We start from the raw sequence: 20,807 nt of genomic DNA on the forward strand, positions 1-20,807 counted from the left end.
CTTGGGGAGATGTGTATATTTGTCTCGAGGCTCATGGATCACTGTGAAGGGTAATTATAGCAACCCAAGCCTGCCATCTTTATGACACATCATGATTTCGCGTCTAAATGCTAAATGGGGATGTTAATGAGTGAGTGCAGCTCAGCTTGAGTGAAAGGGTGTTAAAGAATCAGGTCTGGAGTGAATCAGCCTGTGCATATGTGGCAAAAAAAGAAAACAAGTGGTGTGAAATATAGAAAGTGTAGCATTCTGAAGTTATAGCCTGCTTCTCTGCGCTGCCCCTTCTCCTGGGGTGATCCCAGAAAATATCCATCTACAAACTGAATGGGAAACCAGTCACTATTTTCTGCCATGACCTTTTCTCTGAATTATTTGTTTTCCCCATACAGGTGACTCTCACCGGTCTGTGAGACTCATCAGCTCATGTCATTATTTCTTAGGCTGCCCAAGATGTGATTCCACCTGGTAAATGCCAGACTTTGTGTGTCAGTGAAAGAGCACGGATGCTTCAATAGGTCTTTTCTGAGTTTGTGATCTTTGGTCCTGTTGTTGTGGGAGGCAAGGAGCTCAGCTTTAAGCCTCAGCAGCTTTTAAATGAGAACAAAAAGATTTCCAGCACTTAAGAACATACTTTTACCTTCTGAAAAGAGAGATAAGGTCTGTGGAGGCTGAGAGTCTGATCAGTTCTGCTATTGATCATTAGTGTTATTGTTACTTTGTTTCCTAAAACGAGTTTTCAATTCAGTTCTGTGGCAACCAGAAAGGGACAAACACAGTGAGGTCGCTGTGCTTCCTGCTCCAACATTTGAGGTTGCTTTGAAGCATGACTTGTCAGCAGATGATTCTCAAAGACTTCCAAAGCAAGGCCTAATGTTCTTTTGCACATATTGTTCTTTTGTTTTTTCTCTTTAAATAAAAGGCTCTTTCCCCTGCTTTTCAAAAGAAAATATGTCTCTGTGGAACTACATTTTACCGCCTTGGAGAACACGATGTTCAGTCATGACACAGATCTTTGTGTAATCAAGAAAGTTACTTCAGGACTGGGAGAGAGTTCTGAGACTCAAAAGTAATTTTGGACTTTTTAACCAATAAAGGTAACACTCCAGCACTGAAACAAAAGCTGTGGAACTCACTTAAGTGCTTCTGATGGCTGTCAGAGGTATTAACTCCCCTGCACATTAACAACTCTGGTGCCTATGCAAATACTTCTCTTTACCCCTCCCTGCACTGTGGACTCCTGATCATTATAACCTGATCAGAATGCATTTGGAATTTTTAATTTTTTTTTTTCTATTGCTTTTTGAGGCCTGGAAGAATGCCATGTTGCCTTTTTCACTTGATGCAAAATGTACAGTGTGATTCAGCATAAAGAAAGGGAAGAGGAAACACGTTGAATGTAGTGACAAACAGCAGAGAAAAGGAAGAGGTTCTGGCAGGTTCTGCAGAGGCTGTGTTGTAATTATGGTCCACAGATAAACAGGTAGATAAACAGAAGGGCAGAGGAAGCTTTTATGAAGTTCCTTGGAGCAGTTCCGTGAGCAGCACAGGCAAGGCATGGCCATTAATCCATGCAGAGAAGTCAGGCCACTGTTCCTTCCTTACCCTGAGCATTTGGGCTGCCAGAAAATCACAGCATTTGCAGCAGGAGTGATGCCCCTCTGAGCATTTTATTATAGAGAGTGCTACTGAATGTCTCCTCTGCAGTCACTCAGCTGCATATAGCACTGTTATTTACAGTGCGTGCGTTTGCGTGCGCTTCTATAGGTCAAGTGACTGTGTAGGTAACAACACCCACACATCCTCAGGCTTGTGCCTGCCTGTGTCAATCCAAACCTCATTTGCACTTTATTTAGGCAAGTAGCTCAAAGCTTGAAGCAAAGTCCACGTTCTGTGCATGCCCACGCTGTGCTGGCTGCTCTGGCGTGACTCCACTCCCTTCCCCATGTGCTCCTCCTTCCAAGCTCTGTGTCTACAGCTGTGTGAGGCAGGGGAACACTGCAGAGCCAGCTGGCTGGAAACTGCCTGCAAAATAATGGAAATCAGGTGTCCAGAAAAGCCTGTGTGTTTAGATGTGTCTTGACTTTTCTTGGTTTTCCCTGCAGACAGCAGTGATTCTGTGTTAGCTTTGTTTTTTTGCTTTCTGTGAAAATCATCCCCTGTTGATGTTTAGATATGGGGAGAACAGAGCTTGCTGTGACTTTTGGTGACTTGGCAGACTCTTTATGCCAGTTGTGCATCTGGGATACAGATGGAGAGACACTAGGGAAAAGAAGAAGCCAATAAATGAAATTAATGCGGGGATCTGGATGAAAAAATAAAACCAAGATCATATTTTGTCTCATTATGACGCTAGCCAGTTGTAGGGACCAGGGATGAGTGTACTCTGAGGAGATGGATGGAAACATATTTAGCAATCTTAGAGATCTGTTCCAGCAACCCAGCCCAGTGCTGTTCTGCTCTCCATGGAAAGCAGGACCACATATGGGAGGCAGGACTTCCAGGAATGACAGAAATTAGGACCACATGGTACTTTACATTCTACTTTGGGTTCCCGCTGAACTTGGTACATTTTAATGCTCTGGTTTTTTCTGAGGCTTTGGGTTTTTGATGATGCAAAAGCATTCCTCCGTTGCCATATTTTTTCAAAGGAAAAGCACGTATTCCAAATGTTGGGCATTAAACTCAGTGCATGTGTGCTTGCAAGCTAACTGCTGTCTCATTGCTATTGTTTCCTCTTTCTCAGGATATGACCTTCAGCACCACAATGAATCAGGAAAAACCTGTCAAGTCCTCCTAGCTCCCCGGCTGTGCAATTTGCTCTTCCCTCGCTGTTCCCCAGACAGCAGCTTTTCTCACCCAAGGCACAGGAGCCAGCGAGTCACAAATGACAGCTGAAAAGTGAAGCATTACCAAAAGCTGCGTGAGGCTCTGTCAAAGAGAACCTTTATATATAATTCTCCTTCCAAGCCTGGGAAGCTGTGCATCCCGTCAGTTCCAAAGAGCGGAGAGAGGATATGTTCAAGTAACCGACCCCAGGAATTGCACAAACCCACACCCATCTCAGAATATCTCCACAGTGACCTGCAGCATTTAGAACTCTCCGTTCAGAATGGATGATGGATATAGAAACACAAACCAGGTCTCAGATGACTACAGGTACCAGGATGGCAGCTATGACACACCCAACGATGGCTACTACCGGGGCGGGGATGAGCCCGCGCAGGACGAGGACGCCCAGAGTGATGTCACAGAAGGCCACGACGAGGATGATGAGGTCTATGAGGGGGAGTACCAAGGGATCCCACACCCAGATGACATCAAAGAGAAGCAGAAGAAGCGAGCCCCTGCCGTGGATGATGAGTACAGAGACCGTGCTGACCTCATGGCCGAGAGGATGGAGGACGAGGAGCAGCTCGCCCACCAGTATGAGAACATCATTGAGGAGTGTGGCCACGGACGCTTCCAGTGGACTCTCTTCTTTGTTTTAGGGTTGGCACTGATGGCAGATGGGGTGGAGGTGTTTGTGGTTGGATTTGTTCTTCCCAGTGCTGAGAAGGATATGTGCTTGTCCAGTTCCAACAAAGGGATGCTGGGTAAGTGCCACTGGCAAACAGCTCTTCTAATGCAGCTAGTCCAGAAGTAGCTGGACACCTTTTTCAGCGACCAGCTGATTTCAGGATCTTCTGATGACTTTCTTCTTGTGTTGTATGTCATGCATAGTCATGCCTGGGTGGATCTGACTCAGGAGGGGCTCACAAGCTGATGAGCAGCAGAATTGTACCAGAATGTGCTATGGCCCCAGTGCCAGTCTGGTCAGTGTGGGCTGGATCTGGGCAAGGCAGCTCACAGTCTGCAGGTCCACAGGGCAAAACTTCAAGGGGTGTTCAAGGATAGATAAGTGAAAAGTTAAAGGTAGATCTAGTGATTCAAAATTCAAAGCTGTTAGGAACTACAGGTTTCCCTTTTCTTCAGGCCAAAGTCCCAACAGGCAAATCAACTGTGCACTCAGTTCCTTTTGCCTGCTAACCTCTCAGTTTGCTCATATGTCCTGGATCAGAGGTAGTTTGGAGGTTTCTTTTTAGGTCTGTGGAATGCAATTAAAGTGCAGCATGAAAACTAAAACTGAGGCTACTGGCAACATCCCTTTTGCATCACTACCAACATCTCCCTGAGGTCAAAATACAAAGCTTAGTGGTTTATTGGGACCGAGACTGGGTGGAAAGGTTTGGTCGAACTGTTTTTCCCCTTGAACAATAGTCAGGCCAAATTCCATCAGCCAAAACAGCAAAGCCTCCCAGATCTCCAAGAATCAGTACAGGATCCAGCAGGGTCTGTAGTGAGAGCCAGTCACGCAATAGGAGAGAGCATCTGGAAGGGAAATAAAATAACTTTTGGAATAACTGCTTGGGAGGGAGAGAGTGTGTCTTGATGGACATGTACTGGGATTGCAGGGAATCATCTGGGACTCTAGGTCATACATGCTGGCCCAGAAGCCCTGCCTGATGCCAGGAAAATGCACATTTGGGATCAGACCCCAGCCATTGAGTTCATTCTATTGACATTATTTTCGTGTGACAAAGGCAATAGATAATTATCCCTATGTAAACTTCTCCTCTTTGTGTACTGAGGTCATATTCACTTTTCTGTTTCTCCCTTTTTTTCTTTGAACTTGAGGATCAGGATATTTCTTTCTATAGTTAGCCAGGTCTGTACTGACTTTTGTGCCTTAAAGAATTTAGCAACTTTTTTTTGCTTCACAAACCCATTAAAATTTCTAGCTTGAAATATCTCTGGTCAGATATCTAAAAGCAAACCTCTCACAATTAGATCCTGATTTCAAAGGGACTTTGGAATGCACCAGCTCCCTGTGGGACACAAGGCTTGGTGTCTTTTTAGTGATGAGACCTTTTTTGAAAAGCAGGTCATTTATTTTGGTGGCTCTATGAAAGCTGCGATTTTTCTGAAACTCTGACCCCATAAATATCTACTTCTGTATAGCTCAAGCTCTGGCAGGCTCCTGAATGAGAAAACTTCAAATGTCACAAGGAAATCTATCTTTGAAGTATTTCTGGCCCAACCACAGGTAAAAATGAACACGAAATCTCCCCAGAGAGCACGTTCTGCTTTTTCCAGCTCAGTATTTGCCAGGCTGAAAGTTCAGGGTGTTCTGATAAGCTCTGAATAAGCAAGGAGACATTTGGGTCCATATCCAATCCCAGCTCCAGCCTCCTGCGCACTACCAGAGCTAATCTGGGACTGCTAATGAGGGGAAGAGAACTCTTCTTGCTGCCTTTCCTGCCCACTTTCAAACACAGCCTCTGAGAACCTGATTCTGCAGAACAATTTCTCCTGTCCTCAGCTTGTTTGTTTGGGGGATCTGCTGTCAGTCTGCTTGTATTCAAACTATTTAATTACTTCGTTGTGGGAGGGGAAAACAAAAAATTTTTCTTAAACAATAAAAGCTGGTTCATCTTAGTTTTGGGTAGGGAGGAGAGTGGGTGGTTATGGCAGCATGCAGTTGTTATTGACTGGTGGTGTATACGGTGCAGGTCTCTGATTCAGTCCAGTTAATTTGTTAAACACCCTTTCTTGTCTGCTAGACATTCTCTGCTGTGGCTCTGAGGTTTGTGAGATGGCTTTGTGAAAATGAATTAGGCATGGCTTGGGAAGCCTCACATTGCCCAGCAGTGCTCTGATGTGAGTCATGAGTACCCAGGGCACCAAGAAAAGAGAATGTGATGAGCCTGGGGTGGGTAGGGGGCTGCTGAAGGGTATAGGAAGGGGTCAGTGCAGATCTCTGGGTTTGGAGAGGGGAATATACTGCTCCTGCAAGAAGGTTTCATCTCTTTTCTCAGCAGCTGGGGCATAAGGACAGCAGATAGCTTCTCAAGAAGAAGGCTGAGGAAGTGCTATTGATGGAGACAAGAAGAAAATCATCAAAATCTTTCTTAGGATAGCTGCAGCTCACATCCACTGGCAGCTAGAAAAAAATGTATCTCCCACAAAGCTCAGAGTGTCCAAGACAAGCTCATCTCCCCCTGTGAATCCATTCCCTTGGTGCTCTATGGTAGTGCACACTGATCAGGGTTCAACTACACTTGGAGATCGATTTGGTGGCAATCAAAGGGCCTTCACCCCAATTTCTAATGTTCATCCTGTCCATGAGAATGTCTGCCCAGGATGAGCAGAGGGGTGATTAGAGCAGGCACAGCTTTCCCTCAAGTTATCCCACGGTTTTAGGGAAGCAGGGATATTATCCACACATAAGCTACTGGCCCTTGCCTTATCCCCATGTGCCAATAAACATCCACAGATAAGCTCGTGTTTATTCCCAAGGAAGTGATTATCTCCCCAGTTTTTGCTAAGGAAACACAACCAGGTTTTCCCAGGGGCAGTTAAGGTCACTTCCAGGCAGCTGCTAACTCTTAAACACACAAGGGCTCAGCCACAACAAGAGAGGCCAGGAGGGAAAAAACAAGGAAATAAGTCAGGTGAATAATCGAACTCCAGCAGAAATAGGAAGGGACAAATAAAAGTGATAAAGCAGATGTCTCCTAAAGACCAATTTAGTGAAGTTCAGCTTCTGTTAAAAGGACATTTTGCATTAAACACTCTGCATATTGCATATTTTTTCTCCCTTGGAAAGCAGTCATGGGGAAATATCAAGCAAACTATGGCCAAATTATGCAAAAATTGCAAATAAACAGATGCCCACGGTGTTTCATGGAATGTGTGAAATGGATATGACACATCTTAGAAAACGTTTACATTTCATTCTGAAAATAAACATCTCACCATCAGATGCAAATTAACAGCTATTTTAGCCCTAAATATCCTGAGTGGGACAAATTACGTATTTGGGGTTTTTCATTTATGAGAAATGCTATTTTAAAGATGATTTCAGGGGTATTACAAAAATAAAACCCAACAAAAAAAAAAAAAAGGAAACAACAGTATGGATATTTTAACAGTTTGATTTAATCAACTTATATTATAAGTTGTTAAGAATAAGTTTGGTAGCATGTAACAACTTTATTTTTACATATTTATTTGAGAGATTAGCTTTGCTGAGCTTTTATCAGCAGTAGTCAAAATAATAATTCAATTATTAAATTTACTGAGACAGAATATTCCTTCTCAGTATGATACAGACTATTGGAAACATTTTCTTTTTAATATGCTAAGGATAATCAAAAGAGTAATAATTTGAAGAGTTTATATTTGCTGAAAAGCATGCAGTATCATTATTTGGAGAAATATTCTATAAATATATATCTTTACATGCTATAAATCATTTCTTAGAGGACTAAATATTATGTTTGCAAGGGTACTAAGTACACAAGTATAAAAGATAATGACATAGTAATGTTTTAAACTTCTGCACATCCTGCACATAAAATCTCAGGGCACAGTTAAAGCATCAGCCCTCCCAGATCCCAGAGCTGCAGTTGTGTTATCATCATTTCACAGTTCACTAAACTGAGACAAGGAAATTTTTAAGGGCTTTGCCCATAACTGTAAAACAGCTACACCAGGGCTGAGAATAAAATTGCTTTTTCAGTCTCCCTTCTCCCTTTTATGATTTATTGATAATTTTTTTAAGGAGAATGTAATATTACAGACTCTTAACCTCCCAATGCTGGATTAAAAAAAGCTAGTAAAAAAGATCCTATAAGTAATTATGCTTTTATATAGCAACTCAAGCTTGGCTGTGTGAGTCAGGTTAAATAGAATGTGTACAACATGCCTGCTTTTAGTTGTGTGAAAAGGATGTTTTATTATCAGCTGAGATAAAATCTGGTCGCAGCTTCTCATTGCCCTGAATTCACCTGATATGACAGTAAATCCTAATCCCCTCTGCAGAGCTCGATGGCTTTTCTCCACTTCATTTTTTTTTTTTTTTATTTCCTCTGGCTGAGCACAGACAAGCCCAGCCATGGCTCCCTTGCTCTGCCATGGTTATTTGCTGCCTTTTTTGCTCCTCCATGGCCATGGACCCCAACACACCCTGATGAGACCTGCCCATGTCAGGCACGGATTCCTGGCTGCAAATTTGCTTTTGGTTGAAAATGTGCAACCCAAGCAGCATCATCACCGTGAGCAATAGGGAAAAAAATAAAGGTGTTTTTGTTTTTGTGCAGTGAGAACACCCCACATTTTGTGTAGGTCTGATTTGGGGATGGATGGCTGCGTCCCCATGTGTGAACACTGTGGGAATTTCATCTGATGCGTTCCAGCTTGAGGAGGTTTTGTTGGACAGAAAAGGATTTGTTTGGCTTCCTCTGTTGAAATCTTTGCTTTAGCAGAAGGGTTGGGTGGGGAGAGCCAGATGGTGCCACGAATACTGTGGTGCTGGACAAGTCCCATGGGGAGATGTGGAGCCAGCTGAGTGCAAACACCACCCACGCCAGCCCGGCTGTGCCTCACCTCACCCGTGCTGTGCCACAGCCCCACGGGCTCACGGCTCCAGCTGCACAGCCCCCTCCATCCCAGCGGCCAGAAATGCCCAAAATCCACACACAGATCTCCCAAAATGGAGTGCTGCCTCTCCCGTGGCAGAGTCCCTTCCCAGTGCCAGAGGTGTGGGCTGTGGAAGGAGTCTCACTGCTCGTATTAACCAACAAGGAGAGTGCAGTGGGATGAGCCTTTCCTTTGAGCTCCGTGCAAAAGGTCAAGCTGATTCATGTGGAATGCATTAGTAAAACTTCTAGGAAGAGCAGACTGAAAATTGCAGGAAGAGTGGAAAAAAAAGACCACCAGCCTTTAGCTCATCCTCTGTCAAGACCCTCCCATCACTATGGTACAAGAGAGTCAGCATGATCACGACTTTATTTCTCTCTTTTAATTACTTACAATTGGATCCTCTGCCTTGCCACATCCATATCCCAGATTGTCCAGACCTGACCCACAAACTTTTCTTTGTGTCCATGAGGTGTATCCCTAATACCAGTAACAGTATTTTAATATTGGTTTTATTACAATTTGAACTACAAGATATATAAGGTCCTAAGAATTTACTGTTGTCCAAATGCTTTCCCTCTTCAAGAGCCTCTTTTTTTTTTACCATAGAGCTGCAGTGGTATTGGCCTGGGATTGGAAGTAAGGTGGGAGCTTTCCCATTCCTGTGGTTCCTGGCTCCATGCAAACCAGAGACAACCCTGGGCCCAGGCAGCTTCCTCCCCTCCCTGACAGCCCCAAGGACTCTGGAAGTAACTCTTCTCAGTGAGCTATTTGGCTCAAAAAGCTCAAATTTTCTATTTATGCCACAAGTCTTTGTCCTGTCCTTAAAGGGATTATTTTCAGATATGCCTCTTCTTTAAGGACTTTAATCCCATTAACTAACAATAGGAAAAATTCATGCTTGTGATGCAGATTTAGGTAAACCTTGAAATTTTTTGGTTTTTTTTTTTTTTTTTCTGAAACCCTTAGAAGTTGACTTTATATTGAAGTAGTAAAAATACAGTTTAGCAGACCCAGTGCCATATACTGTATCTGCAGTATATTCCTTTCCTCATTCCTAGAACTTTTAACTTCAAATTCCTGTCTCATACAGAGCACACAACTTCAGTAAAGGCTAATAAATTTCTCAGTGTGAAAATGCTAAATATGTTACCCCTTTTCTAGTGGGAATAAGCCCAGTCAGTGGTCACATATTTTCCTTATAACTTCAGCAATGGATGAGTCATAACCCAAAATTTATTCATAGAATTTAAGCCCTTTGGTTTTCCACCACTTTTATGGGAAGGCTGTTGCAGACTTTCCCACAGGCATTCTTTATGCTCCAGGACTTGTGGAATAGCCAGCAAATAATGGCTTATTCAGAGTTGCCCTTAACATTTCATCTGAGCACCTTATGCGTCAATTGGGAGGCTGATCCCTCTGAGCACAGTCTGAGTCTGTGTGGTTTGAAGCCAAGTTTAGAAGTCAGGATTCTGGTGCAGACCATTGTAATGTTGTACTGTAGAATATTTGGTGGACAGAACTAGCCCAGGAAAAGAAATACCATTTTGTGATCACTTTTTTTGGTCCAAATTTTAAATTTTAAAATTTAAATTTTAGTTTCCTTGACATGAGCTGGATGTTTTTCAGAGGTAGCGACCATCACTGTGTTCTCTGGAAGGTTTTCTCTCTGCAAAGAGGCAGTTTGAGTAAATATTCCATTTCTCCCTGGGTCCCTGCCACCTTGTTGTCAATCCAGGGCACAGCAATCTGCAAGGCAGACCTTGTTCTGCACCCTGGGTCCCGAGATCCATCAGCTGACAGAGTGTTCTATAGCAGCTACCCCCAAATTTTAATTACATTGGCCAGAACATGCAGTCTTCACCAAAAAAAGACCTCTCCATCATAAGGAAGTGTTCTGTTGATTTTGTTTCAACCCTGAAGCACACATTTCCATAACCAGAATCCTTCCCTCAAAACCTGGCCAAGTAGACAGTCTCTGGTTGTCCCTGATATTTTCTTTACTACAGATTTTTATTGTTTTAAATTTCTGAGGGAACATGCATCAATTGATTTATCATATACAATAACTAATTAAAGCGACATTCTCTAGATGAGTTTGTGACATTAACAGCTCTGCTGTGGTTTGTCTGCTCACTGTGTGATGGATGCTGTGTTGCAGAGATCCAATCTTCCTTTCCATCCCGAGTTTGGGCTCCTTAGTCAGAATCTGAGGGGTTTGCTTACAAAAGCAGCTCCACTTCTCGATGTTGAGTTTCAAGCACTGCCACATCCCACACTGAGCCCACTCTTCTGGCCAGACAACAGGCTGCCCCTCACCAGTGACTGCAGTAAAACACCAGCTAGAACACAGTAACAACCTCCTCCACCTCCTCCTGACCCGGGACATTTTCCATTACTAAGAGGATTTGGATGAACATCTGCCATCCAGGGATTTTCTCTGAAAAAAAAGAAAAAAGAAAAAAAAAAGTTGGCAGATCATTTTTTCTTCCTCCCCAGGGTCTGGCAGTGCTGGCAGGGCTCACTGTCAGATGGGTGGCTGTGATGCACCAGTGAGTAGATACAGGGCTTATCATCACTTCCTTCCTCTGGCTGCCATCAGAGTTGCTCCATTAAATGTGGCTCAGGAGCCAGGGTAAAAGCATTAAGCCACCCAGCACTGCATTAAGATCCTTCCTCCAGGAAGTTTTTGGACTGAAGCTGTTTTTGCTTTGGCTCACCCTTGCAATTTGCACTTCAGTGAACCTGCTGGAGGTCAAAGTTAATAGAAATAGAGATCCCAGACTCTGAGATGTGTTTGTAACTTCTCTTGAGATCTATACCTGAAACCTTTACACACCTTCAGATCTCCTCACCAGGACAGCTTGGATCAGGAGGGTAGGGCATGGAGTGCAAGGATCGATAGCACAGAGACAATGGTGCTCATGGTGGAGGTACAATTGGCCAAATCCAGCTCCACAGTTCTGGTACAAAGGCTTTTAATAGACAAGAACAGACTTTTTGCCTTTGACACACAAATCCTGCCCCTCGGACATAGTGTGGATTGAAAAGAATCACTCACAGATAGGTGACCCCACTGTGGAATAGAGACATTTAAGAAATCCAAACTTTTCCCCATCTGATCAATGTGACACAAGTGTCCTTCAAATCCTGCAATGGGTCTCTGCTGCATAGCTTTTAATTTAGTAATGCATTTTAAATCAAGTGCAGGCATTTGCAGTCAAAAGGAAGACAGGATCAGCTGCCAGATAACTCTGCATTAGCCCTTAGTTGGATGGCACAGAGCTGCCTTCAGCCACCAGACTGATTGTTTTGTTTAAACATTAATAAATTACAAAAACATTCATTGCCACCTTGTTTTCCAAGTGTATTTGATAGAACAGAACCTGGGGAAGGCATTGGCTCGCAAGAGAAGCCAAACTTGGTTCAAGGTGAGGAAAGAACTTCCAAAGAGTCAACCATGCCTGAAAAATGTTGCTTTTAGCCGTATTTCTTCAATCAATGAATAGGAATGTTTCCTATTAAGGCAGTGTATTTACTTGCTTAGCGTCCAATGCCTTCACTTGAGGCCAGGGATGCAGGGAGCTCAGCTGGCTCTTGAACCTGACATGTCCCCAGTCTCCAAACATCCTCAAGCATCATCCCTTTCCTTCAAGAACTCCCTGCACTGCAGGGAAAGCAGAACGTTCTGCTTCCCAGCAAGAAGATGTTCTCCATCCTGAGCTAGCTCAGCCCATCTGGATCACATCCAGTGTTGGTCAGGCCCCACCAGGATCTCCACAGCAGGACTGTGCAGCCTATAGACACAGGCTACAACCCTGTCAATGGGGTTAGATATGCTGCAGGAGGGTGCAGCCTCTTGTACCTCTGTGCTCCCCAGGAAAAGCTGTGGTTGCAACCAATTTCTTCTGAACTACATGTGGAAAGTAGACAAAAGAAATGAAAAATATATTTCTGAACATTTGAGCATTATGAGCTAGTGTTATTTACACTGGTACCTGCATAAAAAAAAAAAAGGCAATAAAATCTGTGGATCTTCTGCAGCAGTGGCAGTAGAGGAGCAAAGGACAACTGCCATGTTCTCCAGGAGAGTGGCAAGCACAAACTGAGCAGGGTACAGGGACACTACCCAAGGTAGAAACCCATTCTCCTCTTTTCAGCCTGGCACTAAATGAGTCATTGAGACTGCCTTTGAGGACCCCATAGCAGAAAATCATGTGAAGTCAGGTTAAAAAGAAGAATCTCTCTTTCTTAACAATGTTAGAGAGATAACTCTATAGAGCAAACTGTCCAGACAAGCCCTAGATTCTCCCTTCTCCTGAAATTTTCAGATCAAGACTGCACTCTTGAGTAAGCTGTCCTTTAGTTAGACACCAGATCTTGGCTCACTAACGAAGGAAGTAGCTGAGCTACACGAGGTGAGTCTGGGTAACAGACTGATCCTTTCAGACACAGCTGGGAAAAGCAGAGAGTGAAAGAGATGAAACACTGCAAAGAGATTTAGCCATGCTTCATCAGCCCCTCTGCTCTCACAGCTTTCCGAGCGTAAACAGCCGCCTGACAGAGCCTCTCCCTACACATCCTCCATCCCACTGCGCTCAGGGGGGTCAGAGGAGTTAAGACATCAGACTTCTGTTGTATTGTTGGTGGCACATAGCTGGGACACGTGCGTCCTAAGCTGCTTATGCCTGGCCATTGCTTACGTGCGGGGGAAATGTGAGCGGCGAGGTTGGGAAGGAAAGATGTGGGGCTGGTCAAATGAGGGTTTGTCCATATTGCCTCAAGTGATGCAAGCTCTCAGGCACGAGATGGGAAAATTTGGGCAGAGTTTCTGAGATTTGAGGTGGTTGGGAGTATCTCTCCTTTATTGCACAATATGCCAGGACAACATCAGCTGCCACATGGGCACTTTGAAATCTTCTTCTACCCTGTGTACTATTTCCACCCTGTTAACAAGCTGATTGTCTCTCTCCCTTCCAGGCTTGATAGTCTACTTAGGAATGATGGTGGGGGCTGTCTTGCTGGGTGGCCTCGCTGACAAACTGGGAAGGAAGCAATGCCTCATCATATCACTTGCAATCAATGCTGCCTTTGCGTTCCTCTCCTCCTTCGTCCAGGGATACGGATTCTTCCTCTTCTGCCGCCTTATCTCAGGCCTCGGGTGTGTACCTGGTGAACCTGGCCTGGGGCAGCCCCAGCACAGCTGGGCAGTGTGGATGTGTGGGGTGGGACGAGGAAAGGTGCTCAGGAGATGCATCCTTGGTGCCCAGTCAGGATGGCATTGCCATTTAGCATGTGTGGCTGTGTTATCTCACTCTTGACCATTAGAGCTCTAATGGTGGGGAAGTTTGTTCACTGATGTCCTTCTGGTGCTGCCCAAATTGTGCAGAAATGTGGGTGAGACTGAAAAATGCCCACCTTCAAGGCCTCCATTGAGATCCTCAGCAGTTCACACTGGCTGCCAGTATTTTGCCTCCCTAAAATGAATGATCATGAAATAACAAGAGGAGATGTTTAAGCAAAGAGCAGGGTATTACTCTGGGTTTGTACAAAATACAGAAAATTCAGCTTTTAAAGCATGAAAAGGATCTTGTTCATCTTTGACATCTAAAGCCAGTCCAGCCAAAGAGAGATTTGCATTTTTCCTCAGAAGTCTCACTTCTGAGCAGCCCATCTGTGAGTGTGACCTTCCCTCATTAAACATGCAATCCTAACCACAAACACATCGAAGCTGACTCTCATTTTTCTCACGTGCTGTTTTTTCTCCTCAGTATTGGGGGCACCCTCCCCATCGTGTTTGCCTATTTCTCTGAATTCCTGTCTCGTGAGAAGAGGGGGGAACACCTGAGCTGGCTTTGCATGTTCTGGATGATTGGTGGCATTTATGCTTCAGCAATGGCTTGGAGCATCATCCCACATTACGGTAATTTGTGCTTTTGAATTTCTACACCACCACATTCCTGCACCACTATACCACCCCAAACCCTTGCACAGGTAGTGACAGTTCTTACACATCCCAGCATAAATAGCACTGAAAATAAATAGATACCTGAAGTGTTCACAGAAGGTCTTATAGATTGACTGTACGATTGACTGATGGATATTGAGGCTGTAGATAGGACTGAATGGGGCTGCTTTCCATCTGAAGTCTCAAATACATCCCTTGAATTACACTGCTGGAGCCTGAGCTCTTCATCTAAAATGTCAGCTCATTCAGGGAAAAATATAGACTGAGATTATATGGCAAAAATTGCTCCAGTCATCAAAAATAAGCAACTTTAATCAGGGAATCACTGGATGCTGTGGATGACAGCAGTGAGCACAGCACATGTGCTTTCCCTTAGCCAAGTGTCCACACTGTCAGGGCTGTGTACCTGTGACACACCTGCCCAGCTTGTGATGGGTTGAAGTCACTCCTGACTTCGCCTAAATGGGTGCAGGAGAGGAATGGGTTCCCTGCCCTCAGCTGGAAGTGGGAATGAAAAAGTAGATGGCTGTAAACTGAAATTTACTTGTGCTCTGAGAAGCAAAAGTCTGCATTAGCATGGAATTCCTTGTAACTTGTGTATATCACTTAGGGAAACACCAGAAGCAAATATCTACTGGAAAAGATTAATTCCCCCAGTATTCAGTGACACCAGCTGTTTGCAAAATCCTGTTTGAGGAAAGTAGGACAGTTCACAAAACCCACAAAGGAAACCACTAACATTTACCTATCTATCATTTCATTTTTAGCACATTTAAAGCACATTCAGTATAAAGAAATATTCATGCTTTTGATTGATGTGACAGAGACTGTTGGAAGAAATAGGTAAACTTACTTTAGTGGTTTCAGGTAGAAATAATTCTATTATCTGCAACAACATTTGCTTTTAAAAGCCCTTAGATATTTACATTACAATTATTTTTCAGATGATTTTTTGATATTGTGTTTTTGTAGCTTCTTTTTTGATTTCCAGTGTTCCCCCTACTCTTTTGGAACTTTGTGAAATCATTAGAACACCATGACTGGCTCAGATGAGACCTCTGCAAAACCCATTCCTGGATGATTTCCTTATTATGTGAATAAAATTTTTACAGGAGAAAAAAATTATTTTAACACTCCTTATGAGATTTGAGCCTAGGGAGAGTGAATGGAGCAATGCAAGAGAATGAGGCTGTACTTTCCAGTTCTTAGCAGGGGAACACCTAACTTGGTCAAACACCAGGAAAAAAGCAGGAGAAGGGGTATCTCAAATGCAGGATTAGGATTTTGACGTTTTTAAGTTTGAACCCCAGCTCAGGTTTTGTAGGTCTGGAAAAAAAATAAATTTGCTTTTCTCGCTCACTTCCATGAAATGTGAAATACATATGTGATGTAGGCGATGGGAAGAAGCTGTCTCTAAAGTGCCTCTCAGATCAAGGATTTAACCTTTGTAAACCTTCACTAACATCACTGAGAAGCAATCAGTTATGGCCCTTATTCCTGCACCATTTTCCAGCCTTACTTGCCTACAGCTGCTCTGAGCTGTTCCCATCACTGGGTGATTTCTAAACTCAAAGACAAAAGAAGGTTTTTAAAAGGCAGAGCCTGAGCATGCTCCAATTTCTGTAATGAACATAAACTTGCTGCTATCCACTGAGCATGCTATCGAGCCTCCAAGAGCCACCAGCACTAAGAACAGCAAACTTTCAACCTGCCCTCATGTCATACAGAGCTGCCAAGTTCTGAGCAGAGGAAAACTCAGAGCTCCTGGTCAGTATTTTCACTTGTTGGCTCTTGCTGTTTCCAGGCTGGGGGTTCAGTATGGGAACCAAGTACCACTTCCACAGCTGGAGAGTCTTTGTGCTGGTGTGTGCCCTGCCCTGCATCGCCTCCCTGGTGGCGCTGAAATTCATGCCTGAAAGCCCACGGTTTTTGCTGGAGGTAAGGTGGTTCATCTCTGATACCTGCAGAGGATGGCAGGTCCCTAATGTGCTGCTGTCTGTCTGTCTTTGTCCCATCAAACACATAGAGCACAAGCTCAAAGCCACTCCTGTGTGTCTACCCCAGCTCCACAGACTGCTTGAACCCCAAAGGTTGCAGACTGTGGGGTCAGTCACTGATGATCAGTGTGTCACTGCCACATGGGGTACAGAAGGAAGGTAGTGAGAGATGAGAATTTTATCTGTCCAACAAAGGCACTTTGAAAACATCTCACAGAGTTTGGGCATGGAACTGCTGAATCCTGGTGGTAGAGCAAAGGGTAAAGTACATTTCACTGAGTAAAATACTTAAACCTCAGAAATCTTAAGCAAATTTCTGTATCTCCACAGATGGGAAATGTAGCAATACATAGTTCAAGCCTGCAAGTCTTTAGCAGAGTGGGATGAGAGTCCAGTTCTCCTCATCCATCTCCTCTTCTATGTGTTTTTAAAGCTCTCTCCCTGACCATTTTTCTGCCTCAGGCAGTTTTAGGACAATTCCTTTCTCCAGCACAGAGATGCTGCACTCTGTGAATACCAACCATGCCTTCAGCTCTTTGGGTTTCATGCCGCCCAGGCTGTCTGTGTCCCTCTCTACTATGCTGGACCTCTAGAATTGCTTTCTCTCTGTGCTTTGACAAATTACAGAGCTGGCAGCTTGAACACTTGCTTTCCTTCTCTTTGGTGTTTTCAGATTGGTAAACATGATGAAGCTTGGATGATTCTCAAGCAAGTCCATGACACCAACATGCGTGCCAAGGGCGAGCCAGAGAGGGTGTTTACGGTGAGTTGAGCAAAGCCATTGCTTAAGAAAAGCTGGACATACCCTCCTTAGTGCAGCACAGCATGACTTTATTTCTCCTTGGGACTCTTTCAATGTAATCTCTCCCCCAGCAGCCAGAAAATGGATTCTGAGAAACATTTTGTGGGTTTAAGCTTAGATGTCAGTCTGTTTTTCCAAGAATTAGACAAATATGTCAATTGGAGCAAGTACTCTTCATTCCTGGTGTTATTCTACATCCTTTAAACCAGTGATTTCTCAATTATGCACGTGTTTAATTAGCTTGCTCTAAGAGACTAAAACAAAATAAGAGACATATTAGCCATGTGGGAGACCTGAGTCACTCCTTTCTCCATTCTGGCTTCTAATCAAAGTCTGATTAAACTTCCCGTACTTTCTAATGAGCTTTCCCAACTCCACCTGCCTCATATCCAGTCTTTAATCTCTCCAAGGGAAAGTGGGATGAGTGGCTATTACTCATTGGCCTGCTGCTTGTTGTGAAAAAGGTCACACCAGCAGAGTGGTTAACAGTAAATTCAGAGGAAAGGTTTATGCTGGGGTTAGCTGCAAATTACTATAATTCAGTGTTAAAATCCTGGTGAGCCAGCCAGGGAAGAACTCTTGATTTATTCTTTTAAAGATGAGAGCACAGATGCTTTTAAAAGATGGAAATAAAGGAGATACACTTGTGTGTGAAACATGTATTTTTGATCAAGAAGGAAAGCAACGCTCCATGTTCAGAAGGGCTGTCAGGAGACTGTGCCCCTCGGCAGTGATCCTTCAAGGAAAATAAAATTTCCTATCTGAGCATGACAACTGCAAGCAGGTTCATGTAGGATCTTAATGAACATGTGTTATTTTTAGGCTACCAACCATTTGAGTAATGCAAGCCCTGATAGCAAAGGTGACAAGTGGTTTTCTTCAAATCCATCACCGGCTTTGCTGTAACGCCGAGCTGGGAAACTAATCTCAAATATAAATATATATGAATATATACATATATATCTCCCAAAGTAGGGCACTGTGAGAGTCTGAGGTGAGTAGGAGAATGGAGGAGCAGCTGTACAGCCCCCATTAGTGCTGGTTATTCCACGCCACAGAGCCGTGACTGCAGGGGAAGAGCTGAGCTCGCAGCGCACCTTGAGGCTGAGCCGAGATGTGCTGACACCCCTGGCACAGGAGGCTGATCACTGCTCCTGGTGTGGCACAAACTGCCAGGGTTTGTGCTTTTCTGACAGGCCAGAAGCTGTCAGTTTGTGGTGAGTCAGCCTGTACGGGACAGCTCCCAGATCTGACATTTAATCACTGCCAGGAAGAGGAATGCGGAGACTCCAGAGCTGAGCCAAGGCGCTCGCTCACACTCAGAAATTTATTCAGCAGATTTTCGCCTCCTCCATGTGTTTACAAACAGTTCTGTTTTCCTTTACTATGTCCTTTAATTAAATTTGCTAAGCAAATATTTTCTGGTATACATTTGTAAGTTTTCCTGAGCAGTCCAGTTCAGGTATTCAGCAGTGAAAATTCAGATTATTTTGGTGAAGCAAACTGGTTGCATTGTGTGGGCTCACTTGATAGCAGGATACATTTTCAGCTGCAAAGATTCCTATCTACACATTCATTTGTCATAGAAGTTCTGTCAGTGGTATTTAAAAGATGTTGAATGAGAAGTGTTCCTGCTAGTTGTCTTAGAAGAATGAAATCCTGAGGACACAGCTTGAGTACAAGTGACTGATCTTGGAGACAGTTTTTAGTATATTTTCTGAGTCCTGATTTGTAGTGGGAATCTGAAGATAGAGAAATAAGGATAGTATACAGGTACATTAGCCAGCAAATGAAAGATTGAAGTGGACATGATGTACTTAAAATATTTCACGGAAGAGAAGAGAGAGAGAGGATGAAGGGATAGATGAAAAGAAGGAAGCAAGGCTTATTTCTGTTAATACTCTCTTGCTGTAATTAAATCAATGAGCTCAATTGCTAATGCTACCTTTGAAGGAAAAAATAATAGGGGTTATTAGGTGGAAACATTGCCCAGAAAACAGTGGAATTTAAATCCACCCAAGATCAATTATAGAAGCTGCAGTCTAATTTTTTTCCATTATTTTCTTTTTCCTCTAGGTTTCCTATATCAAAACTCCAAAGCAAGTAGATGAATTTATTGAAATCCAGAGCTCAACAGGGACCTGGTACCAGCGGTGGCTGGTCAGAATCACGACTACTTTAAAACAGGTAAAGAGGAGAAAAAAACTTCACACAGTGTTCCCGTGCCTCTTTGCTTCAGGTCATTCTACCTTAAAACCCTGACTCCCACCTCAGAATATCTGGTTTTTGCAAAGAGCTGTAATCTGAGTGCACTTTCTGTGCAGATGTGTGCAAGCTGCCATGCTGCCACCCAGGCTCCAAAATGCCCCTGTGAGCATCACTGCCTTCCAGCAGTGCAGGGCTTCCAGGAGCAGCCACAGCCCCAAGCACTCGGCTCTCCTCCTGGGCAGATAAATATTGATTCTCTCTCCCCAGGCCTTAAGTGGAATTACCACCTGCAGTGGAGGCAGAAAGTGCTTGCTCTTTGTTCCTGCTGAGACCAAGTTTCTAAGAATATTGCATTGTCTTCTAAGCTAATTTAACCTTTCACACCTGCTATGCTGCTCACCTAATGCCCATGTAGGACTGTGGAAAACATTGCTAGAACGTCTAGTCTTGCAGGATGAGCTGAAAATAAAGTCCTTCTTAATAGCAATGCAGATGCTATACTATTACTATACTTATGTGTCAAGATAAGAGCTTGAGGAGTTGCATCCCCTCATGTTCTTGGCAGCATTTTCTGCAATGAGTCAAGAGCAGAATTTGGTTTGCCTCCTGCTTGGCTTCATCCCTACCTGATTTCACCTTATACCTCCTAAAGTGCCAGCTGTGTTTGGACTTCTGCTCTTCAGAGAGCTTTCTATCTCAGTTTGAAAGCACTCCTGACACCATACATATATTTGAAAAGATAAAGTTGTCAGAGGGCCTGAGAACAATCTCATATCCACATTTGCTGACATAACCTGAGAGAGACACTGCCTCATACCCAGCCCTGACCATGCAGTCCAGCTCATTACAAAGGTCTCAGATCAAGCACTGAGCTGAATAAGTGATTTTTTGTAAGCCATTTACTCGATAAATATAATTTTGAAAAAAACCACTGAATATAAGCCACACATCTGACCTTCCTCTAATGAATCCATTTTTCTGACATTAGGTTTATGATGCACTCAGAAATTAAGCTGTCAAGTGTCTGCTGGGGTGTCCTGGCAGCTAATTCCTTCTTGTGGATTTGTAGGTCTGGGACAATGTGCTATATTGTTTAACAGCCCAGTACAGGATGAACACACTGATGCTGGCTGTGGTTTGGTTTACAATGGCCTTAAGGTAAGGAAGATACTTCTTTATATTTTTCAGGAAGCTAAAGCACTATTCAGAGTCTGAATATTTATTTACAAGTGTAAATAAACTATTACAAAATTAATCCTGGTCTTATTTTAAAGAGCCTTTGTGAACTAAGCCTTGCTCTCCTACAAATATTGATCAATCTACTGCTTTATATGAAGTACAAGGCGCTCTGAACAAATCAGGACTTGAGAAG

At 43.6% G+C, this 20,807-nt stretch overlaps 1 protein-coding gene across 3 annotated transcripts in view; it reads left to right on the plus strand.

Moving 5' to 3' along the window:
- Window positions 1-20,807, plus strand: part of SV2B (synaptic vesicle glycoprotein 2B) — a 65,240-nt gene that overhangs the window by 31,319 nt on the left and 13,114 nt on the right. For all 3 annotated transcript variants that reach the window (XM_063169891.1, XM_063169892.1, XM_063169890.1), the window contains exons 2-8: window positions 2,744-3,593; window positions 13,441-13,621; window positions 14,232-14,383; window positions 16,233-16,366; window positions 17,099-17,188; window positions 19,304-19,414; window positions 20,505-20,593. In XM_063169891.1, coding sequence (XP_063025961.1) covers window positions 3,110-3,593; window positions 13,441-13,621; window positions 14,232-14,383; window positions 16,233-16,366; window positions 17,099-17,188; window positions 19,304-19,414; window positions 20,505-20,593 — 1,241 coding nt within the window. In that variant the 5' untranslated portion in view covers window positions 2,744-3,109. The remainder of the gene's footprint in view (window positions 1-2,743; window positions 3,594-13,440; window positions 13,622-14,231; window positions 14,384-16,232; window positions 16,367-17,098; window positions 17,189-19,303; window positions 19,415-20,504; window positions 20,594-20,807) is intronic.

The sequence above is a fragment of the Melospiza melodia genome, chromosome 15 (genome assembly GCF_035770615.1).
Source record: "Melospiza melodia melodia isolate bMelMel2 chromosome 15, bMelMel2.pri, whole genome shotgun sequence".
NCBI lineage: Eukaryota > Metazoa > Chordata > Aves > Passeriformes > Passerellidae > Melospiza > Melospiza melodia.